Source organism: Oryzias latipes, chromosome 15, assembly GCF_053564925.1.
Source record: "Oryzias latipes strain Hd-rR chromosome 15, Olatipes_Hd-rR_3.1".
Lineage (NCBI taxonomy): Eukaryota > Metazoa > Chordata > Actinopteri > Beloniformes > Adrianichthyidae > Oryzias > Oryzias latipes.
Genome location: NC_136251.1, coordinates 32,165,131 through 32,192,160, shown reverse-complemented (window position 1 = coordinate 32,192,160; position 27,030 = coordinate 32,165,131). Strand labels below are relative to the sequence as shown.

The following is a 27,030-nucleotide window of genomic DNA, read 5'->3' as shown; positions in this document are numbered from 1 at the left end:
TTACTGCAAGCATGAAAGACAGACGAAGTCAAAAACACCGGAACATCTGGTAGAAAAGGAGGAACACGAGGGTTAACTGCAGTGGAACCAGAGGCTAAGGTTTGGTTCCCCCATCATGCTTTACTGCTGCTGTGGAACCAGAAATCTTTGCAGATGAGTAAAGATGTTCATTTTGGTTCCAGAGACTTCATAGACGCTGAAGAGGGTTTAACGCTCATATGATTACAGATTCACACGATGAATGATGCAAACGTCAGAAAGAACTGACAAAAACAAAGTTTGTCATCACAGATCCACGCCGGGTGCAGAAACTCTACAGCTATGAGGCAGCAGAACCGCAGTCAGATCAGTGTTAGGCATCATCAGAGGCTGCTGGTCTCATCCATAGACATTCCTGACATGTCAATGGTCAGGACGAGCGCGCCGGCCCCCTCCGGCCGACAGAGTGGCTCCATCTGTGGACCATATGCTGACGTGGGGGCTGCTGCCACGCCGTCTCAGGCTGTTACATGGAAAGAGCCCCCCACCACCTGACGTGGTCTAAAGGGGGCAGCTCTGTAAGCCTGCCAGCTCATTGTGCTGTTGTATTTAACCCCTGTTATGCACTTAACCTTTAACCATTTACTGAGTGGAAGCCCCCCCCCCACCACCATCAGAGATGGATCTGGTCTGTGACTCAGTCATTTTCTGACGATGAAGGAGACTTTCAGGAGTCTGAGCTGACAGGAACCCCAGCAGAGGCTCTTCCTCCTCAGAGACCCTCACCAGGGTCTGCAGAGCGCCTGGTCCATCGTTTGTTCAATCTTTCTGGCCTCACAGCGATCTCAGAAAGTGTTAAAATGATCCCATTAGTTCAGCTGACTTGTGTTTTTTTAGATAAGAAGAGTTTTCAGAAAAGTTTAGGGCCTGTTGGAAATAATGAGATTAAGATTATATTCTTCTCCTGCAGATAAGACCTGCATGATTGCTTCCTGTTTACTTTCCTCTGATGCTGTCTGCCTGGAAGCCCAGTAACCTCAGGAGTGTCAGAGGACACCATCCCCTCCATGATAAGAGATTTGTGAGGATAGGAGCGGTGGTAGAGCGAGGAGGAGCTGAGCATTATTCAGTCGCAGCACTGTGTTCACCCAGTCGCCACGGAAAGTTTGGCTTTATAAATAGATGCGACCACAGAGCTGCCAGGCTGATGTTGGGCTCCCACAGAGATAGGCTCTTATTCTGAAAGGTTATTAATGACCATTCTGCCCTGGCAACTGAGTGTGGAGGCATGTTGTGGTAAATGAGCTGCTCAGAATGTTCCTGGTCCGGTGTGGGAGGCGGCGTCTGGGCCGTGCCGTGTGGAAGTGGATGTGGCATTAGCAGCGCGCCCAGGCAGGGATTGTGCAATCGTATTTGCAAACAACACTTGTGCTCTTGTTCAGAGCTCCTGTGTCACTGTTATTTTTACCAACCGTGACGTTCAGGCGAAGAAAAGCAGCAGAAACAGTGGACTAAAATTAGGAGGCTGTTAACCAGAGGAAATGCTGGATGGATGGATGGATGATTGATGATTGATGATTGATGATGGATGATTGATGATGGATGATGGATGGATGGATGGATCGATGGATGATGGATGGATGGATGATGGATGGATGATGGTTGGATAATGGATGGATGATGGTTGGATAATGGATGGATGATGGATGGATGATGGATGGATGATGGATGGATGATGGATGATGGATGGATGATGGATGGATGATGGTTGGATGATGGATGATGGATGGATGGATGATGGATGGATGGATGGAGGATGGATGGATGGATGATGGATGGATGGATGATGGATGGATGATGGATGGATGATGGATGGATGGATGATGGATGGATGATGGATGGATGATGGATGGATGATGGATAATGGATAATGGATGGATGATGGATGGATGGATGATGGATGGATGATGGATAATGGATGGATGATGGTTGGATAATGGATGGATGATGGATGGATGATGGTTGGATGATGGATGGATGATGGTTGGATGATGGATGATGGATGGATGGATGATGGATGGATGGATGGAGGATGGATGGATGGATGATGGATGGATGATGGATGGATGGATGATGGTTGGATAATGGATGGATGATGGATGGATGGATGATGGTTGGATAATGGATGGATGATGGATGGATGATGGATGATGGATGGATGATGGATGGATGATGGATGATGGATGGATGATGGATGGATGATGGATGGATGATGGATGATGGATGGATGATGGATGGATGATGGATGATGGATGGATGATGGATGGATGATGGATGATGGATGGATGATGGATGGATGATGGATGATGGATGGATGATGGATGGATGATGGATGATGGATGGATGATGGATGGATGATGGATGATGGATGGATGATGGATGGATGATGGATGATGGATGGATGATGGATGGATGATGGATGATGGATGGATGATGGATGATGGATGGATGGACGGACAGATGGATGGATGATGGATGATGGATGGATGATGGATGGATGATGGATGATGGATGGATGATGGATGATGGATGGATGATGGATGGATGATGGTTGGATGATGGATGATGGATGGATGGATGATGGATGGATGGATGGAGGATGGATGGATGGATGATGGATGGATGATGGATGGATGGATGATGGTTGGATAATGGATGGATGATGGATGGATGATGGATGGATGGATGATGGTTGGATAATGGATGGATGATGGATGGATGATGGATGATGGATGGATGATGGATGGATGATGGATGATGGATGGATGATGGATGGATGATGGATGGATGATGGATGATGGATGGATGATGGATGGATGATGGATGATGGATGGATGATGGATGGATGATGGATGATGGATGGATGATGGATGGATGATGGATGGATGATGGATGGATGATGGATGGATGATGGATGGATGATGGATGATGGATGGCTCCCTGCTGTTGTCTTTAATAGCACTGACTCCTCTGCTTTAAACATGGCTGCTGCTTCAATCCACATTTACCCCGTTTGTCTTCTTCCCTCCTACCAGCCGTAGACGTGACTAAATCGGTTGGTGTTTGGGTGTATTTTGTCGGGGGGGGGGGGGGGGGGGGGCATGTGTGTGTAATTTGGCCTCCTTGCACCACCAGCTGGTTAACTGCCCCCGGTCTGCTCCTCTGATAATGAGAGGGACTCCATAGCAAACAAAAGAGATGGCTTTGCTGGGAGACAGCAGCCCATTGGCTGAGCCTGTGACAGCCCCCTCCCCTGACATACGAACACCCCCCCTTTCCACTCTCTTTAGTGCTGCTTGTTTTCTCCAACTTGCATGCAGGCCAAAACACATGCTCAGCCGTCCATGCCAGAGAGGCTCGGACAGACGGCCAGAGCGACGGTGGACGTCAGAGCGGAGAGCCCGGCTCACGCTGCTGCCTCTTTTCTAGCTGGGGGAGAGCTTCCTGTGGATCTATCAATGACTTCTTTGTTTGGTTTGTTGCAGAGTGCCCCCTCCTTCAGCCCCCTGGAAACAGCCTCCGACCTGCAGCCCTTGTAAGTCCACGCTCCTCGTCTTCTGAGCAGCTGTTTTTCAGATGTCCTTCCTCCTTCAGGGTGTAGGTGAGCCCCCAGGTCTGCTCTGGGGGTCCGTGTCAGGGACACGTCCTCTCGGTGGAGCTCGCCCCCCTTCAGTGGAAGGGGAACTCCTGCTTCCTGTGGAGATCCTGCTCATCTGAGGCAAAAGCTCCCAGAACAAAGTGTCCTGTTTCTGCTTTCTCCACCAGCTTCAGGAGCTGGTGGAGCAGCTGAAGCCTGACAGCCCCCCTGCCGCCACACAACTTCAAAACCGTTATGTGAGCGTGCAGCCGCCCGATCGGTAGCAGCATTATGATGCAGAGTCCTGTCAGAGCAAACCTTAGAAAGCATTGATCTTTTCCCTTCTGCCCTGCTAGATTTGAATGTGGAAGAAAATGTGAGGCATTCAGGGCTGCTGTGCCGTCCCTGGACAATAACTTCCTCCATTTCTGTTTCCCATCTGCTGCAGTCGTCATGTCAGCGGGGGCCGAGGCTTTCTTTGGAAGACCACTGATTGATCTTTTTTTGCTAATTTGAGAGGAAGAGTCTTTGATTAAAGGAGGCAGAAAGAGACTCAGCTAAAAGTTTTCAGAGGGAAACTGGGTCACAACCCGACTGGAAGGAACTGTAGTTTGTTCTGTCGTTCCTGTCAGGCTGCAGTCGCTTCTCTGTGGGACTAATGGATCAGAATCAGCAGATATCTGTCGTCTAAATGCAGAGCCTCATAAGTTTGAGCTTTGATTCTTTTCAGCAGGTAGTTAAAATAGCAGCTGGATGCTGTGGGGAACACAGGATTGGTATAAATATTGGGGAAGCATTAGTGTGATCTCATAACAGGAGCTGTCATCAGGATGCAGGAGAACCTACTAAATAAAGATGGCTCACAAACAGCAGGAAGTGCTGGCCGCGGCGCCGTCCCGGGCATGGCGCTGGCCAGACATTTACTAGAAGCTTCCACAGACGGCTGTAGGTGAGGGAGAACGTTGGACGTGCAGCCAGCGGCGCTCATGTTCTCCTGCTGCATGAAAGGGGCTTTTGTTGGAGCGGGGGGCAGGAACACGGCCACAGTTTCTCTTTTCTGCCACAGGAGCCTCGGCTTGTGTCATGACCATGTATGCTGGGGGGGGGGGGGGTAACACATGATAGCATGTGAAACTGAGTAAAGCTGTACAGGTGCCTGGTGAATGTTCAGAGAATATTTATAGAGAAGTGTCCTGCTGGCCTCTCTGGAATGCCAGGATATCTGCTGCCAGCGTCTTTCCGCTGCTCCATCTTTCTTCACCTTCCAGAGAACTCCACCTTTTAAAAAGTAACACTTGATTTATTCAGGAAACCTGACCAGGGTGGTGGGAATAAAACTCAAAGAACAGATGAAACATTTGTTAATAAAGCAACAGGAGAGTGAGGGTTAAACAGGTGAGTTTGTCGATGGTTTTTCTGGATCTTCTGGTTAGAAGAATTCCCTAAATACTGAGCACACGACGGCTCATTGCCTAATTTGTTTGCCTGTGTTTGTCAGAACAACAGCCTGCATGAATCAGATGGATAAGCGTCTGCCTTCCTCTCATTTGTGGTCTAGCTCCTCCAGCAAGTCAGCTCTGGGCGAGGTGGAGGACAGAGGATCGTCCACAGGGGAGCCTGTGGCTCCAGAATGCGAGCGACATGTTTACAAAAGTGTCCTGGAGGGCGGCGACATTCCTTTGCAAGGTCTACGGGCTCTAAACAAACGCCATGGCAGCTCCTCCTCCTCTAAAGGTAGGACACCAACTGCTTTCATAGATATCTGTAGGATGTGGGCGAGGGGGCGAGCGCATGGCGGTATGTGGAGGTCAGAGAAGGCCGCCGCGCTCAGATGAGTCACAGATGTTGATGGTGGATCTCTCACATGTTCAGACAACCTTTTTCTGTTCACGCGTTTCATTGCTGCTGGACCTCACAGCTCTGGCCAATCATCTCGCTGCATTCATTCCACTGACAGCTTTTGATTTGTTATCAATGTCACGACTGTTCATCGCCGACCATCTGCTTTGGAAAAGTCTCGTTAGGTCGGTGGAAGCTAACCTTGGGGATCTCCCCCCTCCCCCTCTTGTGCGCTGCGAGTTGCCGGGCAGGATCAGGGCAGGACTCCAGAGTGGTCCGGTGCCAGAGGGCAGAGGTCAAGAGAGGGCTTGGATCAGGAGATAGCAAGGAGATAAACACAAGCCAGACCAGTCTGAGAAAAACAGGAGGGACACAGAGGGTGGCAGGCATGAGGAAGTCAGCTGTCGGTGCGACGCCAGCGGCTGGAATGCTGCACACATGGGCAGGCGGAGACGCTCTGGGCGGAGGAGAGAAGACACAGAAGTGGGAGAAAGGACGGGACACTGTGACCCAGAACAGGCTTTACGTTTCAGTTCATTCTGGAACCAATGGCTAACTTTGGCTCTGAGGAGGAAGGAAGGCCAGTGTTTGAGCTCATACTGTGGTAATTAGGTCATTTATTCCAGCTCCACGGTCAGCTGACGGACGCCGCCTCAGGCTCCACCTTCATTTGGGTTTCAATAGCTGGAGGGTGGGCGAGCCCAAAGAAACAGAAAGTTCTGAAAGCAGAAGTGTTGAACGATGTGTTTCAAACAGGTTGTGGTCTGTGAGGCTGTCTGCGGCCGGCATGCTGACGCTCTGCTCCATCACTCAAACATCAGGCGGCGTGTGTTTCCTGACAGCCGTGTAACAGATCAGTCGCATTGCAACATTTCCATCTGCGGCGCTGTGACAAGCACGCCATCCAGGAAGTGACACACGCTTGTCTTTGAGCTTCTTGACTGACAAATGTTGCGGGGCGGGCTGACTTAGGAGGTATTTTTGTTTTACAACCGTGCTGCTGTGTTGGGATCCGCTGCAGCTGTCTGACTAGAGCCTAAAGGGGACCGGATCAGGGCGGGAAGTAGATGCAGACCGAGGCCAGAGCCAAAGGTTCTACAGCCCACATCCCCTGTAACTGTTCCTGAAAAGCCTCCTGACGGGATGTTCTAAAAGGTCTCATCTGTCTGGGTGGGATTTTGCTCACAATAACAATCATGAAGGAGAGATGTGTTGTTTTCTGGTTCCATCAACCTTCACCGCAGAACCATGAAGCACTTGATGCTCAGTGCATTAAGTCTGCTTCTTCTCATCTCCTTTTGACTGAATTTTGTTTTCAATAGAAACGTTCCAGATTGTGTTAGTGTGTTTGTGTGTAATCTGTGACCATTGTAATCTAATATGTTGTTTATTCTGTTGTCCTGCATGCTTGCCAGTGGATTATGAAGGTGGGAATAGCTATATAATTTCACCCTGCTCCTCTGTAAATAGTCGATCGGTTCTTGCCAGTAATGCAATAGGTGACCAGTGTAAGAGTAAGAAGACTCTGTCTGCTGCCAAAGCCTGCATTCCCCAAATCCTGCCTTCTAAATTCAAGCCCAAGCTGCTGCCACCTAGTGGCGACAGCCAAGACAGCAGGACCAAAGCTGTCAGGCACACCAAGGCCCACAGCTGTGAGGACCTTTACACGGGCCGGCGTGGAACCGTCTGCGCTGCAACAGGAGAACTGGAGGACTCAGACGAGTCCAGCTGTGGCGGCGGCGGCGGTACTGTTGGCCTCGGGAATGACTCCCCTGCAATCAGAAGGAGCTCGTCGGAGTTTTCCAGTCTGTACCGAACCATGCATCACATCCAGCGGCCCAGCTCTGCAGGCTGCAGCCCCCATGGCAGCGTCCGCAGCCTGGCCTCTCTGTTTGAGAAGGCCAAGGCAGAGACTGAGAGTTCAGAGGCAGGCGGCGGCGACAGCAGCGGCGTTCCTAAGGACAGCGTGTCGTCACGAGTCAGCGCATTTGAAATGATCATACAGAGATCCAGCTCCACTCCCTGCCGCTCTGCCTCCCTTCCAACCCTGCACTCCAGTCACAGCCCCAGCCACAGAGCCGCCGTCCTCTACATGGGGGCTGCAGTGTCAGCTGAAGCTCTTCTGGTACCTGACGCCACATCCACTGATGGCTGCACCCCAGAGCAGCCGGAGGCCAAGAGCCCGGGGCAAAACGCCGTCCCATCACAGAACCGTGTGACTGAGGAGGAAGCAGGAGGTGCGGCCGTCAGGACCGAGTGTAACCCTGAAGCTGAAGTGGAGCAGATCTTCAGAAAAAGTCCTTCATCACAGTTCACAGCATCGCCTCCATATCAGAGCCATCTTCACCACCACCACCACCTTCTGCACCACCTGAACCATCAGCTGCCCCTCAAACCCACCCAGTGCAAAGGCTCCTGCCCCGCCTCCTACACCCGCTTCACCACCATCCTCCGCCACGAGAGGCAGCAAGCCACGGCGCATCAGGAGAGGCCCCCCACTTCTGAGAAGAAAGCCACTTTGCCTGGAAACCTCCTGCTCATGGGTCCTGCTCCCTTCAGAGTACGAAAGAACCTGCGGTCGCTCCAATCACGGAGAACGTTAGCTACCAAGGTGACCGCTGGCACCCAGAGACCCAGCACTCTGTCCGCTGAGCTCAGACCTCTGATCCCTCAGCGCCTCTCCTCCCTGGAGGTCCTGGAGAGGCTGAACAACGGCGAGGACGCCGACCACCTGAATAACGGGCAGAACCTGGACGCCAACGGAAACCTCCTGCAGCTGCTGTCAGCTCACCGTAGAGGTGGCTATCTTCTTCCCTTCATCGCTGTCACCCTCTCCGTCTGTGGTCACTCATTTATCTCAACTCTGTGTTCACCTTGTGTCCTCCTCCACCAAGTCCCACCTTCTCTGTCCAGTCTGCGTGCTGTCCTTCAGTGACAGACACTTCATCTGCTCTTTGGTGCTTTTCATTTCACCGGAATGAGTTTGGTCCCTCAAACACATCTGAGTGACAGCTGGAGGGTTAGGAAGAACTTCTCTGGACGGGTCTTTGAGCTGCTTAGACTTTACATCCAGACCAAACTTGAGGACAAGAATTCTGCTTTTCTAGTTCCATTTTTCCAAAATTGAACCTACTTTTCCTGAATTCCTACACAAAATTCAAGCTGTATATTCGGGCAAAATACTTCTATAGAGCTTATTTTAGAATTCTTTGAGTCTCCTTTATGGACCAGATGAGATGTTTGTATTTAACAACACTCATGAAAAAGCCTTCCGGAAGTTCATGGCTGTTCTTCAGCGTTCCTAACGGGACACCAGTTTGACCTTCAGTGGGGTTATTAGCTGTGAACAGGACCTGGTCAGTCAGCATAAACTCATGTTTTATTTTTGGCCAAGTTGATCAGATTTTCCATTTTTTTGTGCATTTGTGTTTGTCATAAACATGTGTTTGGTCATTCTGTTCCTCCCCGTGTGCATGCGTTTTTAGATAATTGCCTCTATTTTATTTGATTTGTTTTTGTTGTGCGAGGATTTCAGCATGGACTTTTATATTTACTGTATTTATCGTTGACTCTGCTGACAGGAGTTGGAGGTGTGGCGTGGTCTTAACCTTAAGTTTGGGGAGAATTTGCTGTGGTTTCCCTGAAAGTTGTGTGGGACGTTGTGTGTGATCGCCCTTTCTTGTTTGTGTGCCAGACTCCTCCCCAGCTCACGGGGAAAACCAGGATGAAGCCCTCAGAAGGCGTCATGGTGACAAAGAGGTAAACGTTAACATTTAAAACTCTATGCGTGGGCCCACAGTGTGGACTGTTTGGAAAAGCAGAGAAATGCTTGAAGTTGGTGCAGAATCCACAGAGAAACATCTGGAATAACTGACTGTAAGGAAACGGCGGTTTTATTGGCAGAAAATACTGGAGGAGCAGCGGCGGCTAAAGCGAGAACAGGAAGAGGCTGACACAGCATCGCGGCGACACACAGGCATCGTCCCAACGCACCACCAGTTCATCACCAACGAGCGCTTCGGAGACCTGCTCAACATCACAGATAACGCGGAGAAAAGGAAGTCTGGCATCGAGGTACAATACAAGGAGGGGCGTCCGCTTCCTGTGCAGGAAGACGGATGGCAGATGCATTGTCGGTGTGTGTGTCAGCCTGAGGGCGGAGGGGCGGAGCCTAGCAGAACGTACAGAGTCCTGCAGTAGAGAACGGACAGAGGGTTCTGCTGTGTAGAACGGACAGAGGGTTCTGCTGTGTAGAACGGACAGAGAATCCTGCAGCACGGTCCAGTCGGTCACAGGTGTTCTTCCTGCTTTGACCCTCAGATGCAGAACTGGAAGGACAGCACAGACTCACCAAAGTCAGAAAAATGTTCGGTTCTCCTACGGTCGAGACAAAACTCTGGAGAACAGCTGACGTGTTTGAGACCACATGAATCCTAATCAGTTACCTCCTTCTGTCCGTAGAGAACACCCGCCAGAGCTCGCTTTGACTTCAGAGCAGAAACCTTAAAGTAAGTAGAAATGATCAGAATGCTGGTTTAATGGAGCAGGATCCTCCCGTCACACTGAAGCCATAGTCTGAGCTGTACCTGTGTTGGTTTGGGTAATGATCCATGTGTGAAAGAACCTCTGCAAGAAGAACGCATCTCAGTGAACGGAGTGATGAGGAGGACACAGACGATGGACAAACACAGAGCTACATCCAAAAATCTAAAGTCCAAGCATCCAAACACATTTCAAATACGTTTACTTCATCTTTTGTAAAAGAAATGTTCCTCCTTTGACCCCTGCCCTGGAGAACTGAAGCCTAAAAGCTGTACGCTGATGACATTGTCCTCCTAAGCAAGGCATCCGCCTGTGAACCTCTTTCAGCGACTGCTACAGTCAGACCTTTACTGCTGTTCTGTTGCAGTGAAAAGACCCAACAACACTTTATGAATGTGTTCTTGAGAACATTATAGTAGTTTCTTTCATACTGCGGTACTACTTATACATTTATCTAAAACGTTCCCACAGAGAAACGGTATAATCAAGAGTGAATAGAAACATCACATGAAAAATTCCTAATGATTGATTTTCTGAAACTGAAATGCATTTTTTAACCACTTCTATCTTTTAAGGGAATTACCGTTTCAGAAGGGAGACATCGTCTACATCATTCGCCAAGTGGATCAGAACTGGTATGAAGGTGAACATCACGGAAGAGTCGGGATTTTCCCTCGAAGCTACGTTGAGGTTGGTCCTGCCTTCTCGCTAACATTTGTTCTGGAATATTCTGCGCTCCCTTGTTTTTTAAGCATCTCATGAGGCTGTTACATTTTTCTGAATCTCACCCCCCCCCCCCCCCCCCTTCTGCACAGCTGCTCCCCCCCACAGAGAAAGCCCAGCCCAAGAAAAGCGCTCCGGTTCAGGTGCTGGAGTACGGCGAGGCCGTCGCTCGCTTCAACTTTGCAGGAGACACCGTGGTGGAGATGTCCTTCAGGAAGGTTTGGACCTCAGATCCCGTCCTCGTCTTCGTCCCGTCCTTCTGCACGCCTCCGTCCTCCAACCTTTCCTGTTCTTCACGTCAGGGCGAGCGAATCACGCTGATCCGGAGAGTCGATGAGAACTGGTACGAAGGCAAGATTTCTGGCACCAATCGGCAAGGCATCTTCCCCGTCACCTATGTGGACGTGCACAAGCGGCCGCGGGTTAAGAACGGCGTGGAGTATCCCGACCCGCCTGTCAGCCACTCCCCACAGCGAAGCACCAACGCCTCCCCCCAGGTAACGGCCCGCCCTCACACAGGTGTGGCGGTGTGGATGCTGGAGGCGGAGCATCTGCTGTCTCCGATTCATCGAGAGCTTCGTGTCTGAAGGATGTTTGTCACCGTTTTGTCCTAAACTTCCTGTCTCTCATTTCTGGCTCCTCCCCCCTCAGCCTCCAAAGCTGTACCCCAATCGTCTGACCACCTCCCCCCTGCCCCTCCCTCGTTCTGCCCGCCGCTCAGTTTCTCCTGAGGTCCACGCCGTCTCCTCCGAGTGGATCTCCCTGACTGTGGGAGGCGGGAGTCCCCCTGCGGCCCCCACCCCTCCTCTGCCACCGCTCCCCACCGTCTCTTACCGTTGTGGCGAATACCTGCCCCCCCCCTTCACCGGCAGCCCGCACTGCATCTCCCCCATGATCTCACCGTCTGCCTCTCCTCTGCCCCCGCCGTACCCACCCCGGCCCAGCTCTGCCACTCCCTTCCTTACATTCACCCCACCCCAGGGGCAGGACTTGCTGTCCTGTCGCTCCCCCCACCTGTCGCGCAGCGTGAGCCCCTCAGGCGAGCTGTTGCTGGAGGGCTGGCTGAGGGGGGAGAAGGAGCTGACAGAGGGCGAATGCTCTGAGGGGGACGGGGGCCGAGCTGCCCGGGGGAGCTGGCGGAATAGCCCTGCAGAGGTATCTCCTGCATGGTGTTTGGTTGGACTTCAGGACGCGTGCCACTAACTGTGAAGGGGCTCCACCCACCAGAGGAGCGCTGTGGTTGCAGGACCACGCATGTTGTGTGCATCACTAACACGCCACGGGTCCGTGTTTGTGTGATCTTGCAGCTGCTTTCAGGTTTCTGTGCCAATGAAGGGCAATAACTGGAGGGACTTCCCCATTTCACTGGTGACGGGGGGCCGTGACCTGGCTCCTGTTGTGACCCTAAAGACGTCTGCATGAATATTTACAGCAGTTGTCATTGAGCTTCATATGGAAGTTCGCGCCTTCTCCATGCAGAGCTGAGATTTTCTGAGAAATCTCCAAATTGAGGGTTTGAGACACTTTTACAGACGATTCAGTCCAGAAAACCAGAAAAAACAAAGTTTCATTTCGTCACTGATATCTGCTGTAATGTTTGGGTATCCATGAACGTCCACAAAAGTTGCGTGTGTTTTCTGGCATGGAGGGACTGATCTTAGATCTCATGTTACTTTGTTGTCACGTCAGCGTGGCTCTGCATGCATGGACGCGTGTGACAGATCACATGCTTCTGCAGCATGAAAGTTTATTTAGGTCATTTGACATTTTTATTAGGGAGGATTTGTGGATTTAACATGTTGGCTTCTGTTTCAGACACGGGTGCAGGATCTAAATCCCCTCCTACAGCAGAAAACAGCCTGAAGGAGAAAGCTCTTATTTTGAAAAGCCTGTTTTGTTTTTGTTTTGCAGTTTGTTAAAAATGAAGCCGACCTTGACGGGCGGAACTCCAGAAGCCCTGTGATGCTTTTTGACATCCAAGACAACAACAACGTGAACTCGTTTGCGGTAAGTTTGGGAGAAAGAATCGTTCAGAGCAAGATGGTCGTCTGTGTGTCACTTTAACTCCGCCCACCACTGAGTTTGATTGAACTCCATTGTCTTTAACACCTGGAGATCCTTAACTTATGACATTTTGGAACTTCAAAATATTTTTTCTGAACTTACAAAAGTACCTCTGATGGTGCACGTTCAGACTAATCACCTCCTCTGATGGTGCACGCTGTGGCTGATCACCTCCTCTGATGGTGCACGCTCAGACTAATCACCTCCTCTGATGGTGCACGCTCAGACTAATCACCTCCTCTGATGGTGCACGCTGTGGCTGATCACCTCCTCTGATTGTGCACGTTCAGTCCGATCACCTCCTCAGATGGTGCACACTCAGACCGATCACCTCCTCTGATGGTGCACGCTCAGACCGATCACCTCCTCTGATGGTGCACGTTGAGACTGATCACCTCCTCTGATGGTGCACGTTGAGACCGATCACTTCCTCTGATGGTGCACGTTGAGACTGATCACCTCCTCTGATGGTGCACGCTGAGACTGATCACCTCCTCTGATGGTGCACGTTGAGACCGATCACCTCCTCTGATGGTGCACGTTGAGACTGATCACCTCCTCTGATGGTGCACACTCAGACCGATCACCTCCTCTGATGGTGCACGTTGAGACCGATCACCTCCTCTGATGGTGCACACTCAGACTGATCACCTCCTCTGATGGTGCACGTTCAGACTAATCACCTCCTCTGATGGTGCACACTCAGACTGATCACCTCCCTCTGATGGTGCACGCTGTGGCTGATCACCTCCTCTGATGGTGCACGTTCAGACCGATCACCTCCTCTGATGGTGCACGTTCAGACCGATCACCTCCTCTGATTGTGCACGTTCAGACCGATCACCTCCTCTGATGGTGCACGTTGAGACCGATCACCTCCTCTGATGGTGCACACTCAGACTGATCACCTCCTCTGATGGTGCACGTTCAGACTAATCACCTCCTCTGATGGTGCACACTCAGACTGATCACCTCCCTCTGATGGTGCACGCTGTGGCTGATCACCTCCTCTGATGGTGCACGTTCAGACCGATCACCTCCTCTGATGGTGCACGTTCAGACCGATCACCTCCTCTGATGGTGCACGTTCAGACCGATCACCTCCTCTGATGGTGCACGTTCAGACTAATCACCTCCTCTGATGGTGCACACTCAGACTGATCACCTCCCTCTGATGGTGCACGCTGTGGCTGATCACCTCCTCTGATGGTGCACGTTCAGACCGATCACCTCCTCTGATGGTGCACGTTCAGACCGATCACCTCCTCTGATGGTGCACGTTCAGACCGATCACCTCCTCTGATGGTGCACGCTGTGGCTGATCACCTCCTCTGATGGTGCACGTTCAGACCGATCACCTCCTCTGATGGTGCACATTCAGACCGATCACCTCCCTCTGATGGTGCACGTTCAGACCGATCACCTCCTCTGATGGTGCACGTTGAGACCGATCACCTCCTCTGATGGTGCACGTTCAGACCGATCACCTCCCTCTGATGGTGCACGTTCAGACTAATCACCTCCTCTGATGGTGCACACTCAGACTGATCACCTCCCTCTGATGGTGCACGCTGTGGCTGATCACCTCCTCTGATGGTGCACGTTCAGACCGATCACCTCCTCTGATGGTGCACGTTCAGACCGATCACCTCCTCTGATGGTGCACGTTGAGACCGATCACCTCCTCTGATGGTGCACGTTCAGACCGATCACCTCCCTCTGATGGTGCACGTTCAGACCGATCACCTCCTCTGATGGTGCACGCTGTGGCTGATCACCTCCTCTGATGGTGCACGTTCAGACCGATCACCTCCTCTGATGGTGCACGTTGAGACCGATCACCTCCTCTGATGGTGCACGTTCAGACCGATCACCTCCCTCTGATGGTGCACGTTCAGACCGATCACCTCCTCTGATGGTGCACGCTGTGGCTGATCACCTCCTCTGATGGTGCACGTTCAGACCGATCACCTCCTCTGATGGTGCACGTTGAGACCGATCACCTCCTCTGATGGTGCACGTTGAGACCGATCACCTCCTCTGATGGTGCACGTTCAGACCGATCACCTCCTCTGATGGTGCACGTTGAGACCGATCACCTCCTCTGATGGTGCACGTTCAGACCGATCACCTCCCTCTGATGGTGCACGTTCAGACCGATCACCTCCTCTGATGGTGCACGCTGTGGCTGATCACCTCCTCTGATGGTGCACGTTCAGACCGATCACCTCCTCTGATGGTGCACGTTGAGACCGATCACCTCCTCTGATGGTGCACGTTCAGACCGATCACCTCCCTCTGATGGTGCACGTTCAGACCGATCACCTCCTCTGATGGTGCACGCTGTGGCTGATCACCTCCTCTGATGGTGCACGTTCAGACCGATCACCTCCTCTGATGGTGCACGTTGAGACCGATCACCTCCTCTGATGGTGCACGTTGAGACCGATCACCTCCTCTGATGGTGCACGTTCAGACCGATCACCTCCTCTGATGGTGCACGTTGAGACCGATCACCTCCTCTGATGGTGCACGTTCAGACCGATCACCTCCTCTGATGGTGCACGTTGAGACCGATCACCTCCTCTGATGGTGCACACTCAGACTGATCACCTCCTGAACTAATCTTTCATATTTCTCCTCTTCATGCCTCCTCCTGGCGTCCGGCCTGCTCATCCCTCTTTTCCTTTGGCTCCTTTACGTTTATCTGGTTTCTAACGGATCTTTTCTGCCTTTCCATTTACTGGACCCACCCGCCTACTCCAACGATCACCTCCCCTCTAACCCCCCACCTCCTAACTCTCCACCTCGGCCTCCTTCTGGACTCAATGTGTGCCTGAAACTACCCCTAGGAGGCCGTATGTAATGAGATCTTGAATATAGCTGAGACCTCGGTGAGGTACTGCAGCACCCTGTCCCACCCCCACAATGACTCTGTGCACAGACTGCACCCCCACCCCAGTAAACCGTCTCTCATCATTTCCCAGCAACCCCAGTCCCACAGCAGCAGCCCAGAGCCCGGCCGCCTCAGCTGTGGAATGTGAGTCACCTTTGGTTGGGATTATTTCTCTGCCACTCTGAGCTTCACACACTGACAAGCTCATTCTCCTGTGCTCCTTCTCCTGTGCTCCTCCTGTGCTCCTCCAGCTTCCAAGCCTTGTACAGTTACGTGCCACAGAACGATGACGAGCTGGAGCTGCAGGAAGGAGATCTGGTCAGCGTGATGGAGAAGTGTGATGATGGCTGGTTTGTCGGTAAGGTCTGCAGATCTCCTTTCCCGTCTTCCAGACCTCCTTTCTGTTCCTCAGTTGTTTGTTTTTCCTCCTCAGGAACATCCAAGAGGACAAAGCAGTTCGGGACTTTTCCTGGGAATTACGTGAAGGAGGTGAAACTGTAACTTTGGGGAGTCCTCGCCACCACGCTCGGCCGTGTCTGGGGGCGTGATCAGACCGGCTGGGGTTTGTCCGCCTGCGCATGGAAAAGACTGGAGCTCACTGAACTGCACACAGCACTCCATCTCCATGACTCTAGGAATTCCCCCTGGAATGCTCTGGTGTTGCACAAATGTTGTCTCCAGTTTGTCCCATAATGCCTTAGGGTGGGGGTAGCAGAGCAGAGACCTTTACCTGAAGGGGACTGTGGAGGAAGATTTCCTGGTGACATCAGACACTTTGAGAAACTGAAAGAGTTTAACATAAATGATGAAACAGAAGAAGCTGGACCTCTCCACGTGAAATTAGCTTCCAAAAGTGAAGTTCCCGTGTTTGGATGAGCTCTTTTAGATCTGTCAGATGAATGGACTCAGAGCGTGAGACCCCTCAAACCTTCAGGAAGTGCTCTGATGCAGCAGCTGCTTTTCTGCAGCCTGACTCTGCAGCCCTCTGTGCTTCACTGCTCTTGTCATTTCCATCCGAAGGTCTTCCTGCCGTTTTCCTGCAGTCCACTGCACAGATGCAGACACCAGTGTTTGCTGTTTTTCCACAGCACGCGTGTGGAGCATGATGCATGTCACGTGATCATGCTCCTTCTTTAGGTCCACAAACTTCTTATCTGATCTTTTTCGCCCGTTTTGTCGGCAAAATAAAGTGTGCTGCTGACGCCTTTAAGCTATCTGATGGCGGCTGCCCGCTCCAGCACAGCAGACAGGCGTGGTAGCTCTGGACTTCCTGTTAGGTTATTCAGGAGGGTTCTGTACGAGATCTAAGAGGAGCCTAATCCATGATGGCAGTTTTACTAAAAACCAGCGAGGAAGATTCTGATTCTACCTTTCTGACATTTGAACCTAAATGACCTCATAATAAGAGGTCAACAAAAACACAGCACACAGTCAAAAGCAGAGACACAATCATCAAAAGAGCGGGAAGAACCACCTCGTCTAACTCTAGAAACTACGAGTTCTTTTAGTCCTAAATTCAATGGAATGGGAACTGCAGTTCCCCTATGTCCTCCTGTGACCTTCTATGTCCTCCTGTGACCTTCTATGTCCTCCTGTGTCCTCCTGTGACCTTCTATGTCCTACTGTGACCTTCTATGTCTTCCTGTGACCTTCTATGTCCTCCTGTGACCTTCTATGTCCTTCTGTGACCTTCTGTGTCCTCCTGTGACCTTCTGTGTCCTCCTGTGACCTTCTATGTCCTCCTGTGACCTTCTATGTCCTTCTGTGACCTTCTGTGTCCTCCTGTGACCTTATATGTCCTCCTGTGACCTTCTATGTCCTCCTGTGTCCTCCAATGACCTTCTGTGTCCTCCTACGTCCTCCTATGACCTTCTATGTCCTCCTGTGTCCTCCTGTGACCTTATATGTCCTCCTGTGACCTTCTATGTCCTCCTGTGTCCTCCAATGACCTTCTGTGTCCTCCTACGTCCTCCTATGACCTTCTGTGTCCTCCTGTGACCTTCTGAGTCCTCCTAAGTCCTCCTGTGTCCTCCTGCACCTCCATCCCATCATACCCAGTATTAGGCACCCCGTGTCAGATTAGAAACACCAAACTTTTTGTTTTTCTGAGCTTCTCTAACTCAAACTCTCCGTGGTCGTGGTCCTCTGCTCAGTAACCTTCAGGAACCAGACTCCTCCCACTGCTTGTTCGGACCCGAGTGTCTTTTCCAGTAAAGTCCACTGCAGCTCTGAGAAACCCTGCAGAGATCTGCAGAACTGATCCTAGCATGGTGGTGAGCGTTCCCTAAAGTGTACCCCCTTCTGATTGACTGATGGTCTTTCTGGTGGGACTTGTGTTCAGCTTTCTCTGTTGGCTCAGTGTTAGCTTAGGCTGCTGATCAGGCCGGACCGGGCCGGCGTTTAGAGGCAGGTAGCCTGCAAGTTAAACTAAGCGTTTAGTCTAACTCAGTCCAATCAGTGTTTCCTCATCTCAGCAGCTGCTGCTTCATCAGGGGTTTCCTCGTCTTCGTGTGTTTTCTTAGTGAAAGCGGTCATGTGACCCACTGGGATGTTGTGCACAGCAAGCAGACGTGTTTGGTTCCACAGCAGCAGCTTCCACGTGGTGCAACTCGCTGCTCTGAAACACTGAACGTCTCTCTGCTAAACTGCACAAAAAAGCTTTTATTTGACTAAATATATATGAAGATAAAATAACAAACTGTTCCATAAACATGAAGGGATGAATGTACAGGAATGTGATGCTAATCTGCGTCATCTGGAAGTAACCTGCAGACTTTCAGAAGTGGCACAAGAAGGAATGTAAATATGTAAAATAGAGTCGGCGTCAGACTCTGAGCCTGCAGGAGTCGTGGTGAAGCACAGCAAAGCTCTGACACACGTCAACACAGCGCTGCCATTTCAGAGGATGCCTTATCTTACACTCAACATTGTGCCTCATCATGTTTTTTTTCTAAATATCTTCATAACATTATTTATGTATCAGTGTTTTTCTGTTAATCCTAATCCACATGATGGCAGATTAGAGTCTGTCCGTGTTCATGTAGCTACGAGTGACGCGTTGCTTCAGCGTGATGGTTCTAAATCCTGATGTTGGACTGATGAGACGCTCAACCTGCAGCAGGTTTGGTTTGGCTGCTTCTCTTTGCAGTGCCGTTTCACTGATAATCCTTCGCTGTTATGCAATATTTAATAAACTGTTTCAAACTCTGCTCTGGTCTGCTGGGATGTTTGGGGTCCTGCTGGGAGGTTTGGGAGCAGCATCCAGGCTTGGAGCAGGCTCTGGGAGAACTCATGGACCTCTGCGAGGAGCTGCTGAAGGAGATAGATCTGCTTGTGGGGTCTTTGCAGAGCAAACAGCAGCAGAGCAGATGATCTCATGCACGTTGAAAAAAAGAGGGCTGGGCTTCCTGCAGCGCGTGCGCTGGGGCGCGTGCGCTGCTGCTTTCAGCAGGAATTTGGGTTTTTGGGAGCGGCGCATTCCACATCCTGGGATTTTAAGCTCTACCATATAAGGTAAGGTGCACATAACAGAGTGACGTCACGGGGGGGTTGATGCTCTTCAAACAAACTATGGATATCAGAAGAGATCGTGAAAAGTGAAGAGTATCCACTGTGTTTGGTTTTCAAAGAACCAGCTGTTGCTGACCTCAATGTTCAGCAGGTATTTCCGCCAGGATCACCTGGTTAATGAAAAGATGACGTCATGCTTAAACTAGTCCATGTTTACCAGAAGTAGGTGCAGCTGACGGATCGAATATTCATAAAGATCTCTCCCACAAGTGTTTGCACTGCTTGCCAGTAAATCCTCAGATTTTGTTTGTTTGTTTGTTTGTTTGTTTGTTTGCTCTGATGAAGAGCCAGAAGAAGTTGTAGAATCACGTGACCACACTTCAAAGCCTAGCAGTTCTTGTAGTGAGCGCTCTTCTCAATCCACGATCTTCGTCCGGTGGTTATCGGACCGGAAGCGTCCCGGCGGTTCGTCCCCCCCCCGCCGGTGGCTCCAGCAGACCGAGCGGCTGGCAGCGGACGGACGGCAGTGCGGCAGCAGCGATGCCTCTCCGGGTGGTGATTCAGGGTCCCGGGCCCTGGGGCTTCCGGCTGGTGGGGGGGAAAGACTTCGAGCAGCCGCTCGCTATTTCGCGGGTAAGTCGGTTTCCGGTTGTCCGCGTCAACCGGTACCGTTTAGTCTGCTCGGGAAGTAAGTTAGCCCCGGAATAACGGGAGGGTAAGCGCGCGCGCTCCTCTGTTGCCCTAGTTAGCCTTTGAGGTGCGTTCACGTACCGCTTGGACTGTTTCCAAGCGGTACCAAAGAACTTTTCAGAGGATTTCGAGTTCTGGGTATTTTTTATTTTTCACTTTCGTCGTGAGTGGATGTTAAAAACGGAAGTTCCGCGCTTCAGCCCGCCAGGTGATTTCTCCATTTCTGATGGTTCCAGTTGTCGTCTTTTATTTTGAAGGAGGATTCTGTCCTGTGGGTCAGAGCCTGGTTTCAGGTCCACATCCTGTCTGCTCCTGCTGCTCCTTTAAGTTGTTCCTGTTCTCCAGCAGAACATCCACCACGAGCCCCTTTAAAAGAGCGTGGGGTGTTATGACGTCATATCACTGCTCTCTTCCTGTGAAGTTCTTTTTCATGTGTTCCTATGAAGTTCTGTGCTCGAGTGGAGGCGGTTCTGGTCAGGAACCTCCCAGCATCTCCTGGTGGATCTGCTGTCTCCAGCTCATCTGGAAGCTCCAGAGGAACCGGCTGTTCAGGCAGTAGTCTTCTGTGTTGGTCACGCGTGTCGTCTGCGTTGGTCACGCGTGTCGTCTGTGTGAGTCACGCGTGTCGTCTGTGTTGGTCACGCGTGTCGTCTGCGTGTCTCAGGTCAACACAGGAAGCAAAGCAGCCCAGGCCAACCTGTGCATTGGTGACATCATCCTGGCGATCGACGGAGAACCCACAGACAACATGACTCACCTGGAGGCTCAGAACAAGATCAAGGCTTGTGGCGATGAAATGGTGCTCTCCGTGGACAGGTACGCGTGGCGGCATGTCAGGGGGAGGGGCGGGGCCATGTGAGGAAGGCGCGCTGCAGCGTGCTGAAAGGACTGAAGGTTTCTTTGTCCTGAGCAAACCTGCAGAGGAGGTGGTGCCTTCAAAGACGTGGCGGAGCAAAGCCGCTGAGGGGATCATACGTGTGATGTTGGACGTGTGTTCTGGTTCTGAAGGTTCTTTCCCTCTCTGCCCCTCAGGTCAGAGGCCAAGCTGTGGTCGCCGCTCTCCGCTGACGAAGGGAAGTCTCATCCCTACAAGATGAATCTGGCATCAGAGCCGCGGGTGGGTGTCCGCCCCTCCCAGCTCGCCGTCATGTAGAGGAAGCCGTTCGGCTCTTCAGGTCGTGCTTGCAAAGACTTGTGGGGGATTTTTGTGTTGCTGCCAGCAGTGAAGTCACTGTTTGCTGTGCAGCGGGCCGTTTCCTAGGAGACGCTGGTTTATCAGCCGTGACGCAGCCTCAGATCCCGGGCTGGGACGTTCAGGCCCACAAATGAAAACAGGCGGTCCGTGTGTCTGTGCGCCCCGCCTCACGCGTGTACGTCTGGTAAACGCACCTTCAGCCCGTCACGCCTCAGACCTTTGCTCCTCTGGATGCTCACATGGCTCCAGTCTAAGGCGCTGGGGGCGTGGCCTATTTGTGAAGGTATTTTCATCTTCCCGCTTGCTGGGGTTCTGGTTCTGGTTCTGTTTATTTATTTTATTTCATTTCCTCCCAACAACAACAACAGAAGGTGGAATAAGAAGCAAAGGGACAGACGTGGGTTCTGTGTTGACGGTTCTGACTTGGACTTGATTCCTTTATTCATGAGTTACTGAGCTGACTTGGTTTCTGCTTTAGGTCGCTCCACTTCACGTTGAACTGAAGCATCTTTCTGTTGTTTTTGTTCTGAATTTTGGCAAAAGAAATGTTCCGATCCTTTTAAATGAGAAAGACTTTGTTTAAATCTTCTTTGTTTTGTGGCAGACGGTTCTGATTTATGGACCATCTCTCAAATCCTTTGATCAACATTTACTGATTTGCCGCTTCTGCCTGATTTCATTCTTTAATCCTTTTGTAGAACAAACGGGTCTAAAGTTGGTTTCCAGGTGTTTCCCTAAATTCCACTGCAGTGGTTGGATGTGGAGTTCCACAGGGCTTTGCTCTCCACACCTTTATCAACCCAGGCGATGCTTCATCACAGCTTCCTTCACTCTGCCTGTTTGACACTATTTCCAGGGAATCTGTTGCTAAGTATCATGGAGGATGTTTTCAGTGATCATTTATTTACTTTAAACTACGGTTTCCATTTGTTCTACATGATGTCCTTCATGAAAACTGTTGTTTTGTCAGCTAATAAGAACATTGGGGACTTTGGGATGCACTAGCATCACCTATTAAATGGCTTTGGTCCTGGGACGGACCCTGGTGGGACCCCACATGTGACAGGTGTCACTCATCTGTGGTCTGCTGTTTGAAGGGTTTCCCCTCTGATGTCGTAGTTCTGGAGCTGCGGTACATGGTGGTTTGTTCATAGACATGTATGGAAATGAAGGGTTTGTTCAGGTAAATGCATCAGTGAAGATGCTGAGATTCCCTCCTAAATCCATCTGACGCACGTTTGAATCCGCTGCGTGTCAAGCTCCCGGCTGAAGCTGCATGTTTGAATCGCTGTAGGAAAACTGAACCCCGCCTTCTTCTTTCAGGAGGTGAAACACATTGGCTCCACCCACAACAGGAGCGCTTTGCCTTTTGCTGGCTTTGGCCCCAAAGTGGTGACCAACCAGTACAACAGTCCGTCTGGTCTGTACTCGTCAGACAACATCAGGGACTTGGACTCTGCTGTGGACGCCGTGCAGACCATGACCGTATCAGGAGAACCCAGCAGGTCGGTGCTGCAGACGCGGAGGTTTGGGCTCCTGCTGGACCCCTTTGGCTACGTTTAGTGCAGGGTCATGGAGGAGGGCGTGTCCGCCTGGGGCTGGACGGGCTTCAGACTCAGACTCTGGACCAAAGCAGCTGTTTTCTTCTGAGCGGAGGGAGGCGGACCCCACGCCGCTCCAGCTCAGTCACTCGGTTCTGGTCATCTCAGGAACCACACGTCTGCTCTTCCTGCAAAGATTCAGATCCTGCAGGAGACATCAGAACCTTCCTGCGGTTCAGCTCAGACTGACTGTGAAGCAGAACCTGCAGCAGGAACTTCCTGTCTGCGTTCAGCATCTTTCAGTTCAGCAGCGAGTTTTTCAAACCGCTTTTATCAGGTTTGCAATCAAATCATAAGCAGCAGTTTATGAAACGCTTTATGTTTAAGAAATACTTAGTTTTTCTGCTGAGGATTTCTTTACATTAAGATAAATCATCTTTACATTAGAAATGTTTAGCTCACAAATTCTCCTTTTGGCGGACACATTTTAGTTTCTTCTAGTCGTAGTTTAGGTTTGACTTTTATTTCATCCAAGTCCTGATAAAAGACGAATTTCAAAATAAAACGATTCGGATGAAAACCAAAAGCACATCTCAGCTTCTAGAACTCGTCCCGTGTTTCTCATGGAGTCTCTGCGGCGCCGTTTTCCGTCCAGCAGCGGCGCCGTTTTCCGCCTCCTGGACGTCAGCTGAAATCTCTCTGGTATTGTCTGGCAGAGCTCCTTCGGATCCGTCTGCTGCAGCGACGAGGCCGGCCGTCACCGCCGGTTCTGAAGTCTACAAGATGCTGCAGGAGAACCAGGAGTCGGACGAGCCGCCGCGGCAGTCCGCCTCCTTCAAGGTGCTGCAGGAAATTCTGGAGACGGGTGAGGCGGTGTTCTGGTGTTGGTCGTGAACGCCTGCAGGGTGATGGCCCACGCGTTTACTGAGCCGCTGATGCCCCGCCCACACGCCTCTGTGTTTGTCTGGTTCTGTGAAGGTGATGCAGACAAACCGTCGGGCTTCAGGAGCGTGAAGGCCCCCACCACAAAGATCGGCTCCTCCATGGGAAACGCAGAGAAGTTACCCGTCTGTGACAAATGCGGATCGGGGATCGTGTGAGTATTCTGCACCTCAGTTCTGCTGCTCAACGTCCACAGAACCTCTGTTTGGACCCATCCAGCACCTGGTGCTGTCCGCTGCTCCACAGCGCCACCTCCTGGTGGCACGTCAACCACACCCAAGCTCCGATTTTACATTCACGGCTGGTTATTCTCTAGGATCTTTTATAGATAGAATTTATTTCCAGACTCGTAGTCCAATCACTAAAAATGAGTCCACAGACCCACACAACCACAGACTCACACAACCACAGAACCACAGACCCACACAACCACAGACCCACACAACCACTGATCCACACAACCACTGATCCACACAACCACAGACTCACACAACCACAGAACCACAGACCCACACAACCACTGATCCACACAACCACACAACCACAGACCCACACAACCACAGACCCACACAACCACACAACCACAGACCCACACAACCACAGACCCACACAACCACAGAACCACAGACCCACACAACCACAGACCCACACAACCACAGACCCACACAACCACAGACCCACTCCACTAATTTATATTTCACCACCGGTTCTAGATTTATCTTTAATGTTCACCTTTGGAAACATTTGCTGAGAAAGTTTGGGGACAGAAGCTTGACGAGCAGATCCTCGTTTCCTGCAGGACGTAAGTCTCTGTTCACTTTGTTTGATGGGTCAGACAGAACCAGGACTCCCCTCAGAACCAGGAGCCACCTTATGTTTTCTGGCCTTTGAGAGTCTGTCGCCTCCTTGTGGCTAAATGAAGGAGGTTCCAGAATCTTCTCTAGAAGTTCTGCGTCCAGATTCCCATCCTGAAACTTTCTCTCTGATGTTTGTGCTCCGTCACTTAATGTGATCCAACAGATGTTTGGATCATTTCATACTCCATCCTTATATCTGCGTCCCCGGTGTGCATGCTGGGATGTAAATGTCCCAGCATGCACCAGTCTGAGGTTTTGAAGAGGCCTCGCTTAACCAGACCTTTGTTCTTCAGGGGGATGGTGGTGAAGCTGAGGGACAAGTTTCGCCACCCTGAGTGCTACACGTGCACGGACTGCGACATCAACCTCAAGCAGAAAGGCCATTTCTTTGTGGAGGATCAGATCTACTGTGAGAAGCATGCACGAGAGCGAGTGACCCCCCCTGAGGGCTACGACGTGGTCACTGTCTTCCCTAAGTAGTCTTCCTCTGCTGGGACCGGCCTCGGACCATAGATCTCCAGAACATTTCCTCCAGCGGGACGGACGCTCTGCCACATCTAGTCTGCTTTTGCACATCTAGTATGGATGCTCTACGTTCTGTGTATTCAGTCATAAAGGAAACGGCGCTTTATAATCACAACTTTTCTACTTTGATACGTTAATACAGAAAAAGAGGAGAAATGTTTTTGACCTTCTTTGCCAAATAAATCCTTCAGATGAAAGCGGATCGAGTCTTTAAGTTCTTCTGAAATATTCTGAGACAGAGATGAAGGTTCTGATTAAAAGGTTCTGTTTGAACTAAAGCCTCTTCCTGTCACGTGACCACAGGTGATTGTCACCTGAGAACCTCCAATGTCCATTTTTAATGTTTGTCTATAAGATAGATCACCTTTGACCTTCAGAAAGCCAAGTATTTCCGGCATCCACGCCACTACAGACAGACCGGAAGTGTGAAGTGACGGGGAAGACTGAGGGCGCGCGGCAGTCCAGGTGATCTGCAGAGCAGGTAGAGTCAGAGGATCCGCCCCAGGGCTCTCCGGAGGACGCAGAGTCCCAGTCTGAGCAGGCGCTGGCCGGACTCCTCGGCCCTGACCCCCCCGGCGGCTGCTGCTCCGGGCGCACGTGGTGGTCGACCATCCGCAGGGTCTCGGTCAGAGCCCAGATGTAATTGCGCGCGAAACGCAGCGTCTCTATTTTGGTCATCTTGGCGTCGTCGGGCAGCGCCGGCAGGATTGTCCGCAGCGCGTCCAGAGCGCAGTTCAGGTTGTGCATCCGGTGGCGCTCTCGGTCGTTGGCCTTCACCCTGCGCCTGCCGCGCGCCTCACCTCTCGGTCTGGAAAATTTGAAGGTCGTGATGTTTCCAAACGGCGGTTTGTGAGGTGAGTCTGCGCTGGAGCTCAAAGCAGGACCAGCAGCTTCTCTGAGGACATCCTGCTCCGCCTTTGGATGAATTCCGCTGCGCGTCTCTGACTCTTGCAGGTCATCAGAGGCGCTCCTGATTCTGGGAGGCATCCTGGGAAGGTTTTAATCACAAAGATGGCTCACTGTCATAAAGATCCTTTCAATGTTTCACAGGAATTATTAAAATGTTCAAGTTTAAAAAGTTCCAAGACTCAGAGACCGGTGTTCGTGTCTCAGGCTGCGCATCTGTCCTTTGCATCAGATGCGTAAAGCTCCGCGGGATGAATTTCTTTGCACTTACGTTTGCTCTGGTGACAGGTGAGGCGGCGAGGGGGAGACAGACAGCCGTCCTGAGGCGCTGATGCAGCTGAGGGTAAAGGATGGATGCGCATCCCTGTCTCTTTATATGGCCTTTATCTTATCTTCTGGGCAGCGGACGCCTGAATCAACAGCGTCCGTTAATGGCCAATGGGCTGCAGGCAGCGCAGACCCCCCCCCCACACACACACACACACACACGCCCCCGCTCTCCGTTTTTTCAGCCTTTGTAGTTTTTGTGTCATGCTTTGGCTGTGCAGTCGCACAACACCAACAGTGTCTTTGTTGCCTCCTGCAGATTCGTTTCTTCTGTGAGGAAGGTCGCGTTTGGACAAATTTCTAAAAAAAAATCCGAATGAGAGGATTTGTTCTGCGCCTTAGGCCCCGCTGCCGCTTCATGACTCTTACCGTTTTCTGCTTTGAAGAATCAATGCTGGGGCTGAAATGACCTTTCAGAGGGGTGAAGGGTCATGGAGCTGACTTTTCTGAAGCCAGGAGCCAAAATCAGGCGCTAAAATGTCAGATTTCTATGAAGTGACGTGGCGTGTGCGATCTAAAAATGACCTGGAACATCCTCAGATGAAAGGTGCATTTTCCTTTGTCCTGTTTGTTGGTCTCATGAAGTAAACGTTTCTTGGCAGACTGCGCCTTTAAATTCAAATTTTGATTTTACTCACAAGTGTGGAACCTTAAATGATTTCTAAAACAGTTGGGTTATCATAAGAACCTCCAAAATATGAGTTTTCCACCGAAAATGTGTCGTTTTCTTCACATTAAAATACATCTAATGTCCCATTTTACGCATGTTTGGGCACAAACCATCCGTGGAGTTCATGGAAGTTTCTGCTTCAGATGAACTCCAGAAACTCCACCTGATTAAGACTGACATTTAATTA

The 27,030-nt window shown here is 51.1% G+C and overlaps 2 protein-coding genes across 46 annotated transcripts in view; both read left to right on the top strand.

Moving 5' to 3' along the window:
• Positions 1–18,889, top strand: part of sorbs1 (sorbin and SH3 domain containing 1) — a 36,481-nt gene extending 17,592 nt beyond the window's left edge. For 29 of the 43 annotated variants that reach the window (XM_078932141.1, XM_078932137.1, XM_078932130.1 and 26 more), the window contains 14 exons: positions 3,525–3,574; positions 5,175–5,350; positions 6,871–8,253; positions 9,150–9,214; positions 9,359–9,529; positions 9,917–9,963; positions 10,573–10,687; positions 10,813–10,938; positions 11,023–11,217; positions 11,372–11,875; positions 12,632–12,727; positions 15,637–15,824; positions 15,932–16,038; positions 16,114–18,889. In XM_078932141.1, coding sequence (XP_078788267.1) covers positions 3,525–3,574; positions 5,175–5,350; positions 6,871–8,253; positions 9,150–9,214; positions 9,359–9,529; positions 9,917–9,963; positions 10,573–10,687; positions 10,813–10,938; positions 11,023–11,217; positions 11,372–11,875; positions 12,632–12,727; positions 15,637–15,824; positions 15,932–16,038; positions 16,114–16,181 — 3,291 coding nt within the window. In that variant the 3' untranslated portion in view covers positions 16,182–18,889. The remainder of the gene's footprint in view (positions 1–3,524; positions 3,575–5,174; positions 5,351–6,870; positions 8,254–9,149; positions 9,215–9,358; positions 9,530–9,916; positions 9,964–10,572; positions 10,688–10,812; positions 10,939–11,022; positions 11,218–11,371; positions 11,876–12,631; positions 12,728–15,636; positions 15,825–15,931; positions 16,039–16,113) is intronic. The other 14 variants (XM_078932154.1, XM_078932150.1, XM_078932151.1 and 11 more) reach the window with 7 other exon arrangements.
• A 687-nt stretch (positions 18,890–19,576) lies between these two features.
• pdlim1 (PDZ and LIM domain 1 (elfin)) lies at positions 19,577–25,142 on the top strand. 3 transcript variants are annotated; one of them, XM_078932160.1, is made up of 8 exons: positions 19,655–20,088; positions 20,327–20,435; positions 20,545–20,696; positions 20,913–20,997; positions 22,399–22,580; positions 23,333–23,481; positions 23,595–23,712; positions 24,709–25,142. In XM_078932160.1, exons 3-8 carry the CDS (start codon positions 20,629–20,631, stop codon positions 24,893–24,895), a joined length of 789 nt encoding a protein of 262 aa, XP_078788286.1. In that variant the 5' UTR covers positions 19,655–20,088; positions 20,327–20,435; positions 20,545–20,628; the 3' UTR covers positions 24,896–25,142. The 3 variants fall into 3 exon arrangements, with proteins under 3 accessions (XP_011483085.1, XP_078788286.1, XP_020565469.1); XM_011484783.4 differs by lacking the exon at positions 20,327–20,435 and having other exon boundaries at positions 19,577–19,823; XM_020709810.3 differs by lacking the exon at positions 20,327–20,435 and having other exon boundaries at positions 19,682–20,088.
• Positions 25,143–27,030: the final 1,888 nt, after the last annotated feature.

Excerpts from the sequence above, each read along its gene's own strand:
- pdlim1 (XM_011484783.4), top strand. The coding sequence starts at position 19,731 with ATGCCTCTCCGGGTGGTGATTCAGGGTCCCGGGCCCTGGGGCTTCCGG. Across the intron at positions 19,824-20,544 it reads AGCCGCTCGCTATTTCGCGG|GTCAACACAGGAAGCAAAGC; the intron begins GTAAGTCGGTTT and ends TGCGTGTCTCAG. Across the intron at positions 22,581-23,332 it reads GTATCAGGAGAACCCAGCAG|AGCTCCTTCGGATCCGTCTG; the intron begins GTCGGTGCTGCA and ends ATTGTCTGGCAG.